This window comes from Etheostoma cragini, chromosome 8 (genome assembly GCF_013103735.1).
Source record: "Etheostoma cragini isolate CJK2018 chromosome 8, CSU_Ecrag_1.0, whole genome shotgun sequence".
NCBI lineage: Eukaryota > Metazoa > Chordata > Actinopteri > Perciformes > Percidae > Etheostoma > Etheostoma cragini.
The window spans coordinates 11,837,460-11,846,791 of NC_048414.1; the positions used below are offsets into that span (position 1 = coordinate 11,837,460).

Consider the following 9,332-nt stretch of genomic DNA (forward strand, 5'->3'; position numbering starts at 1 on the left):
CTTCATATTGCTTTGTCAATAATTATAATTCAATAATATAATATGCAATATTCTTAAGTGGGCCATTCTGCATAGTGAATATTTTTTACTTTTTGTAGGCTACTTTAAGTATATTTTGATACCAATACATTAGTATTTTTTACCTGAACTCGTCTGCACTTTGGAACTGCTATTTCTTCCACCACTGACGGTAGGTCAATACCAACCTACCACCAGCAGAGGGGCCGCCGGCTCAAACACAGCCATGCTGTCCGGAAGACGAATGTAAATATTTTTTGTGACGTTTCATCTCCCGGATAATTCCTCATTCACATCCACCCATTAAGAAGAATATCAGCTCCTCCAGCTCATGACTGAAAAAGCTGTGGGTCTTCTTCTGTCAGTCTCTCTTGAGTAACCTCACTGTGCCTTTTTAAAACCAGACCTTTTTTTCTTCTGGGTTTCCTTCCTTATTCCTTTAGCTCGTGATTTTTTTTCTTGTGTGTAACATGCAGAAGAGAAGAAAGCCAGAGCCGATCCAACTCAACCCGATCCCCGATGGAAACACTATCAACGGTACCGGAGCCACAGAGTGAGTGTCAACGTTCATCTACTAATGATGTTAAAGAGGAAGAATGAGGAATATTGATAAATTCTCTGTGATTGATCGAATGTTAGATATATGTCCAATATAGGCTACTATAACGGCTTGTGACAAGTGCAGGAACATAGGCTAGATAACTGAATAACCCGTGTGTGTGTGTGTGTGTGTGTGTGTGTGTGTGTGTGTGTGTGTGTGTGTGTGTGTGGCACTTACACAAAATGTTACAACTGCTAAAATGTTCACAATTCCAATTAACAAGCTATTTTGTTACTTGATTTCATGAATTAATTACATTGCAGTGCCTCTCAGCAGAGAAAATCTAAACAATGTCAATAGACCTTTTTTTCCAGAAGACATGTGGGCATGTCATAGCAGGAAAAACACAGCTGTAATTATATGACTGCATTCCATTTAGGTGAGCTAGTTCCAGGGGGCTGGTATTGTGCAAGGCTGGCTCACCGGCTTTGGATATTTTGATTGTCCTTCCAGAAAATGTCATGTATGATAGGGTATGAAAAGAAGAACCCAGTCCCCAATATAGGTAATAAAAGCAACTAAAAAAGCATGTTCTTGATGGAACTGAGCCTTTGTTAGGCAAATTTGTATCTGTATTTGAAGTGTGTGTCTGCCATTAAAAAGCTTTATAATGTGCAGCTCTCATGTCCTCCGGTCATCTTTTCATGGTGTCATGGATGAGCAGCTCCCTCCTTCACCCTAACACAGTGTTCCTTAAACGTTTTTTGCATTAAGGACCCCTAAACTGACACAAATTAGACCATAGACCCCAGTTTGATAAGATTCTGTCAAGGGTCCTGTATCTGATACACTTTTTGCATGTACAGTAGATGTTTAATTACAATAAGTGTATGAAACCCATGACCAAAATAGTCATAAATTATTTCAGTGTGTTACTTATGGATGGAATAATAGTGAAAATAAATGATTCCCCTTTTTGTTGGGGACCCCCTTTAATCCAGCTCAAAGACCCCTGGGAGGGGTCGGTCACTGGACCACACTTTGGGAACCATTGCTAACAGCCCACTTTGTATGGACAGTGATTAATCAGAGATTGACCTGTGCAGGGAGGCAGCATGTAGAAGAATATCTGTGTGTTGGATAAGTTTTGAGTAGGCCTCTTCCCATCACTGTTCACGAAAACACAATAATGGAGATATTAAATAGTTGTGACACCATGCTCTAGTTTCCCGTTAACAGAGAAAAGCCCAGTCAGTCCAGCAGCAACAAGCTGCATCAGTTTAGATGAAAATTACATAAAATGTCATTCCTTGTGAATGGCTGGTTTTCTAATGTGTTGTAGAGGTGAAATTTCCATCATTAAATCATACATTTGTGTCTTTTGCAATTAATTACTTAAAAAGTAATGGACTAAAATCAAATGCGTTAAATCTCAATAACATTCTGCAAATTTAAGATAATGTAAACCCGCACATTCTGACATTTAAGAAGCAGGATCCATCACAGGGGGGAGTTGTGCCTTGGCTTTGCTGTTTGATAATGACAAAGTCTCACATTGCCAAACCCAGACCTATCTCCACAGCACTGCGGGGTAAATGATGATGACATAATGTTTGGCTGGAGCTGAGCTGTAACAGGCAGAGGAGCAGCACGTCAGAATAAAGCAACAATCTCCGAATCAGATATTTGGAAGTCTCTGCATCTGAGAGTCTAGAGACTCACAATATATGCATGTGCATGTGTGTCCAGGAATACTGCTGAATTGTGCACTGTGACACTGTGCTGACAGAAAGCCACGCAGCCTGGTGTCACTCAGACCACTTTTCCATAGAAAGACAGTTTTATATGGGTCCACACGTTCAGCTGCCTGAAGCTCTGAGGAAAAGCAAATCCCATTTCAGGCCGGTGCTGGTAGATGATGGATCTGCACACAGAAGCACACAGTTGTCCCTTGCACTTGTGCACACATTTTGTTCCTTAACACTGCATACAACCAAATTCCTGCTCACCCACATGAAGAAGAAATGTTAAAAAGGTTACAATACAAGTTTAGTTTTATCTACTGATGAAACTGTATGTTGTATGTCAGATGCCAAAGGAACCAAATACTGTAAGTTTCCCAGCCAATCAACATCCATACTGAAATTGTATGGACCATGAAGAAGTAGGTTGATGCATGAACACCTCCAAAAGTATACAGGTCAAACAGGGTAAATACCTCTATAAAAATTACTAGGAAAAGTTATATTTCCAAATTTTTGCTCTGCAAGGGCCCTAAGGTGTAAGGGTGATTTTTGTGAAAAGCTGGAGCTTTGCCAAACGATTGCAGATCAGTGAAGTTGATGACATATTTTAAAGAAGCAAGCTTATTTGCTCCACGTGTGGTATAATACGATGGGTGTGTATGTTTGGGACTACTGAAAGATTGGAAGAAGAGGCCTGTATGGGTTCTTATTATGTCAACACTTTTACTAACGGTAAGTTGGAGATCAAATTTACCTGTTGGGACACAAACTAAAGAAAATGTCAGTCCTACAGGCAGTGAGATGTTGCTGTTTGTAATGCTAGATTTGGTTTATCAAAGCAACACAGTATAGAAGATAAGCAGAGCAGAGTACAGCTCAGATAGCTCGGACCAAGGTGTTTATCTTTATATCTTTAAAAGCTACTTAAACGCTGAAAATGACAACAGAAATAAACAAGTTTGCCGCTTTCACATATTTCCGCAGTTCAAATCAACAGCAAATAGTCTATCCGGAAGTGATTTTTGGGTTAGTGCAACATCACAGGGATTCGGTCTATAGGACCCTGGAACTGAAGCAGCCAAATGGGATTCAACCATCATTAATTTTAACAATTGCACCTGGGGTTTTCTACTGTGACATCTTGAAATGGGTTTTGTGAAAAAAGCCTGTACTAATTACATTTTTTTAGATTGCAATAATTCCAGATGACATTTAGTCTCAGTCCCAATGTCAACATTATAGCTAAACTGACGAAAACTTACCAGACACATACATTAGTACATTGTGTTGAGTTATTTTTGTTCCAGCACACAGTAAGGTCTGATGCACATACTAGCTGTTGCATTTTGGGTGCAGAATGAGCTTAATGCGATGAGGATTTTATTGAAACCAGACCATTCCACTCTGGTGAAAAGGAATTGCCATTACATCCCGCAAAATGCTTTCTCAGTGTGAAATGGCTGGCAGCAATGGGAGAAGTGTAGGCCCATTAAGTGGCCAACCTAATGCCAGTCAAGCATGTAATATTATCAGCAGAGACCTGTAGTCAAAGATATACAAGTGGCTGCTAAAGCGGACATTTCACTTTATTGTTGAGTTTTCTTGCAGAACGAAAAGATTTTTTTTTAAATACAATCATGCCTTCCTTGAGATACTATTAATTTGCATTAATCATGAGTTTAACTCATTTAGCTCATTTATAATGGGAGTCAAAATTGGGAACATTTCAAAGTCATCTGGTTTCAAAAGCAAGGATGTTTTAGTGGGAAAACAGCAGCTTTAAAAGGGAAACAGTGTGTAGGCCTCACAATTGCCAGTTTAATTTATTTTAATTAATGACTAAAAATGGCAAAATATGGCCTTTATAGTACTGTAAAGTAGACAAATCCTTTTGCAAACTAAAGTCACAAGGCAAAATAGGGCTTTTATGCATGTTTGTCTCAACACCACATTTTCTGATAACAGCAACGCCACTATCTTTCCGGCACTTTGTGGCAAGCCGTAGAAATATTGCGTCTTTTGCATTCAAGTTCTACTAGATGTCCTTGGACGTTGTGTGGATGGAGAACAAAAGGCCACCATAGTCCTCGCTTCTTCCTGCGCCCAGGGGTGCGGGCTGCTGTGTGCAGCTTCTGTAGTCCCTCCCACATACATATTGTGTGCACTCTTCTCAATATCTACAGCCTCCTCCACCTCCAGCTCTTGTCGACAAAACGCCCACACTACCCACAACCAACTCAAACTCAGCACCTCGTCTCCATGGATATGCAGGCCTACTGTCAAAAATAATACCACTTAACCCTCTCTTTGCTGTGTGGTGGAGTAGCGGAGAGAAGAGCGTACTGCCCCTGCTCTGGCTGCTCACTGCTGACTCATGATTAAGTACAAAGATAAAAGAAGAAAACCATCTTATTATCATCAGATAAGCATGCACATATGAAAGATGTATAGATTATAAAGGATGGAACACTTTTATAGTAGCATGAACACTTTTAGGCATATAAGATATCCTTACCATTAAATCTTTTTTAAGTTAATAAAACATTTACTCAAAAATATTTACTCATGAATACCCATTTGTGCCTTGTTTCCATGAACAGACATCTACACTTGTTTTAAAAAAAATATCTAATCAGTTGAAATATGACGACTTATTGGTGATAATTCATTAACTTCTTTTAAAATCACTGATAAAAGCTTAGGCTGGCTTTGTGTTGCAGTACATACAATGTTTTGAGAAAGCGGACTGGGAGGGAAAGGAGAGGTCAGAGAGCAGCATGTCAGGAGAGTTCTCTCGACAATTGATTGGTCTAGTCATCAGAGGACCTCCAAGCTTCCTCACACTGGGATCTGGAAGGAACACTAAAACACAAACTGCAACCCTTTTTGCCTGCCTTCTGGCTCTTTTGGATGGTTGTCGTGGTCATGTGCAGCAGTAGTTGTCACAGACAAAGCTCTGTCTTCTCTCCAAGGTTTCAACAATACAATAGATACAGTAGTCAGCCTGTGCTTCTGGCAAAGAAAATCTGCAAAAGTTCCATCTAAATGGAATCAAGCTTCTATTTATTTAGGGACAAATAAACTCACAATGAGCTCTTTTTTCTCTCTGTCTTTCTTCATCGTCTATCTAAGAACAAACTTGGAGGCTCTGCAGAAGAAACTAGAGGAGCTTGAGTTGGATGAGCAGCAGCGGAAACGCCTGGAGGCCTTTCTGACACAGAAGCAGAAGGTGGGAGAGCTGAAGGACGATGACTTTGAGAAGATCTGTGAGCTGGGTGCCGGCAACGGAGGAGTTGTCTTTAAGGTCTCCCACCGACCCTCTGGTCTGATTATGGCGAGGAAGGTAAGCGGCAGCCCTGATCGCTGGTTGTAGTAAGGGCTGTAGTGAAGACACTGTGAAAAAAAAAATGACATACGTAAAATTTAATAAACGTCTTCTTTTTTTTTTTTTACAGGAATCAGTTTTTTGAGTGTGTAGAGTCAAATTCTGTAATCTGTCATTTTCCAGTAGTTTGTGAACAACATAAAATGTGGGTTAGGGGGACAGTGTCACATTGTCCAAGAGCCACTGTGTGAGATCCACACACCAACCAAAACAGTTTTTTCTTAATCATAACATGTATAGTATATAATGTGCTTTCTGTGTGTGTGCGTGCACACAGCCGTCCAAAAAGAACATGGAATCTCTGTGTATTTCTGTTCTGTATGATGAGAACATAAATAACAGCTGATTTCTGCTGTGTTCCAGCTGATCCACCTGGAAATCAAACCAGCCATTAGGAACCAGATCATTAGGGAGCTGCAGGTGCTACATGAGTGTAACTCCCCCTACATCGTGGGCTTCTACGGAGCTTTCTACAGTGATGGCGAAATCAGCATCTGTATGGAGCATATGGTACTTATCTTTAATAGGTTCTGGCTACCAGTGTGTTTATACAGCATTCACTTTAAATAAGCTGAACGGATCTGGCATGTGTTTTCCTCCATGTACAACCTCCTTAGTATTGAGAGAAACTTATTTGGTTTAAATGTTTTGAATTTCAAAGAGCCATTTCAGCAAATGCTCCCCATATTTTTCTTCCCTGCTGGCTATAGGATGGTGGCTCCCTGGACCAGTCGCTGAAGAAGGCAGGCAAGATCCCGGAGCAGATCCTTGGCAAAGTCAGCATTGCTGTGGGTAGCTCCAACACCCATCCTACCATTTTGGGGCTCTGGATGGCACACTACAGATATATTTGTTTTTGTTTATGGATATAAAACTGTTCATCACTGATGCATATGTACAAAGTAAATTACATTATGTATTTTGCACAACTAATACTCCTAATCCTTGCTGCGCTGATATGCAATATTTGTCTTTCCAGGTCATTAAAGGGCTCTCCTACCTGAGGGAGAAACACAAGATCATGCACAGAGGTCAGTCACTATTTCATTTCCTAAAAGATTCTATCAATCCAATAAGGATTTACAAGACCCCCTTTACAAGACCATAAAATGTATCAATGAAGTACTTTAAATGACTTTAGAGTATTCATCTTCACCTTACAGTAATTCCCTTATTTCATATGCATAGAATTTACCTTGCACTCAGTGTTGTACATTTAAATAATGAAAGGAAATGTTATAACACACAAACCTGCACTGAGCCCTTGCAGCCGTTTGCTCTGTGGTGCTTTCCACAGCTTGCCCAGCATGTTCTCCTAAATATACTGCATGTCTCTTGTTTTAGATGTCAAGCCTTCTAACATCCTAGTGAATTCCCGTGGTGAGATCAAGCTGTGTGACTTTGGAGTGAGCGGCCAGCTCATAGACTCCATGGCCAACTCCTTCGTGGGCACTCGCTCTTACATGTCTGTGAGTTAAATGGGCATATTCCTCCTTTCCCGCTGCTCTCATTCACATTTTAGCCTGTACGATTCCTGTTACAATTGAATTAAATCTCAGATTTATGTGTAAGGGAAGTAGAGTACCCAGTTCAGACTAAATTCCCAATTTCAATGACCCACAAATCAACTGGTACTGGCTTAATTCATTCAGGCTTCATGTCAAGTGGGCCAAACATCTTTTCAACATTAGGTATGTTAAAAGTAGGCTCAGCATTTGAACATGTGAGATTAAATATCCTTGAACCATTTACATTTTTACATGTGTACATCACAAATTTTCTATTGAATATACAAATCGCTAATGGTTGTAGTCATTTAATTGCACGTGTTGTGCAGCCGGAGCGTTTACAGGGCACCCATTACTCGGTTCAGTCGGACATCTGGAGTATGGGTCTGTCCCTGGTTGAGATGGCCATTGGACGCTTTCCTATCCCACCACCTGATGCTAAGGAACTGGAACAGATTTTTGGCTTCCTAGTGGAAGGAGAGGCAGGCTGCAGCGAGTCCTCCCCAAAGCCACAGCCCCCCGGGCGACCAGGCAGCTGTAAGTCTGACATGACATGTTTATCCTTTGATTCTGCAGTGTTTTGAAAAACCTTTTCAAAAGGTCTGTTCAAACGGTTTACCATAGCAACAAAAAAACAAAACAAAAAATCAATGACAGCATTGTCATGAAGGGACATACAGTATATTGGTGGTCTTGAGTGATGATTAGTGCAGACGAGACATTGAATTATGACAGAGGCTTTATTTTTTTCCTCCCTAGCATATGGGTCTGACAGCAGACCACCAATGGCTATATTTGAGCTGCTTGACTACATAGTCAATGAGGTGAGTATGCCCATTAGGACTACACTAAATGAACACACCCTTGTCAGCAATTTCATCCATTAGGTGCTTACTTGACCTTTATGTATTTTCAGCCTCCTCCAAAGCTGCCTGGGATATTTAGCTCTGAATTTCAAGACTTTGTGAACAAATGGTATGTTGGAGTAATGTGTGAAAATATGCCACCTAGTGGTTTAAATGCACTACACTAAGATCATTTGTGTCTCCATTTCAGTTTGGTAAAGAATCCTGCAGAGAGAGCAGACCTCAAACAGTTGATGGTGAGTGTTCATATTTAGCAATATTCACCTTAATGTGTCTTCACATCTTTAGCAATCTCACACCAACCTCTTTTTTCCAACGCAGGTGCATTCTTTCATCAAACAGTCTGAGGCAGAGCAGGTCGACTTTGCTGGCTGGTTGTGCAGTACCATTGGACTCAATAAGCCTGTGACACCCACCCATGGTACAGCAATGTGAGGCCTGTTGTCAAACCCCATAGCCCAAGACCCTCCAATGACTGGATTTGCATAATGGGTTAAATGTACCCATTTTTTTCAACCAAGTACTAAATGAGTTAGAGTTCTGCAATCAATCATTCTTTGGTTAGTGTACAAACCTACATGCCATGTGAAATTAAATGTAATGAGCAAGTCTTGGGCTGCATTGCAAGCCTGCCTGAAAAGCCATGTTTTTCTAATGGTCATATTATTTAATCATGATAAATGCTGCTTAACCTGTGTGCTTGACATTCCTCTTTGCCTTGTGTTCTAACAGCACCAACACAAAGTCTCTGTTAGCTTATGTGAAATAAATAGCCTTGTGAATCAATTTGGAATGAGGAGTTTGACTCTTATATTTGAAACAAATGATTTATTTATCACTAAACTCTTGTCTGCATGTATAGAGTTTTCATGTCTTGGGTTTGGCAAATGCTCCCTTCTTTCCAAGCTTCAGCATTTTGACCTATGGAGGGAACAAAAAGATTGCAAAGTCACAAACAAAGTCTACAAGTTTTTCTTCTAGCTTGGATTGTTAAGGTTCTTACCGCAGGGTCTTACTTGAGGATGGCAAGACGTCTTGCGATCTTGGCCTAAGGGTTCAGTTTAAGCATTATCCTCAAGTTCTTCAGGAGTCTGTCAGTACTCTGCGGTTGATGGTCTTTCTGTAATGACAATATATTTCAGTCTTAATGACGTGAATTTCGTTTAAACTACAAGGCAGTAATAATGCGTCGCTCAGGACTTCCATATAATCAGGGTTCAGAAACACGGACCTGAAGTGGGAACATCATCATAGTTGACTGGCAAAAAT

The 9,332-nt window shown here is 40.5% G+C and overlaps 1 protein-coding gene, 1 long non-coding RNA gene and 1 other non-coding gene across 4 annotated transcripts in view; 1 reads left to right on the forward strand and 2 right to left on the reverse strand.

Moving 5' to 3' along the window:
- The first annotated feature begins 279 nt into the window (after positions 1-279).
- map2k1 (mitogen-activated protein kinase kinase 1) overlaps positions 280-9,332 on the forward strand; it is a 10,060-nt gene continuing 1,007 nt past the window's right edge. The window contains exons 1-11 of one of the 2 annotated variants that reach the window (XR_004657670.1): positions 280-571; positions 5,437-5,647; positions 6,053-6,199; positions 6,400-6,477; positions 6,669-6,720; positions 7,034-7,158; positions 7,527-7,734; positions 7,957-8,021; positions 8,114-8,172; positions 8,254-8,299; positions 8,385-8,574. Coding sequence is in view for 1 of the 2 variants with exons in the window: in XM_034879463.1 (XP_034735354.1) it covers positions 489-571; positions 5,437-5,647; positions 6,053-6,199; positions 6,400-6,477; positions 6,669-6,720; positions 7,034-7,158; positions 7,527-7,734; positions 7,957-8,021; positions 8,114-8,172; positions 8,254-8,299; positions 8,385-8,498 (1,188 nt within the window). In the remaining variant the exon portion in view is untranslated. Of the gene's footprint in view, positions 572-5,436; positions 5,648-6,052; positions 6,200-6,399; positions 6,478-6,668; positions 6,721-7,033; positions 7,159-7,526; positions 7,735-7,956; positions 8,022-8,113; positions 8,173-8,253; positions 8,300-8,384; positions 8,853-9,332 lie in introns of those variants that run through there. The other variant, XM_034879463.1, reaches the window with a different exon arrangement.
- LOC117949321 overlaps positions 3,373-9,332 on the reverse strand; it is a 13,672-nt gene continuing 7,712 nt past the window's right edge. Inside the window, exon 3 of the long non-coding RNA XR_004657672.1 lies at positions 3,373-3,444. This is a non-coding gene — a long non-coding RNA (uncharacterized LOC117949321). The remainder of the gene's footprint in view (positions 3,445-9,332) is intronic.
- On the reverse strand, positions 9,253-9,320 carry LOC117949815. Its single transcript, XR_004657747.1, has one exon. It is a non-coding gene; the product is annotated as a small nucleolar RNA SNORD18 (small nucleolar RNA).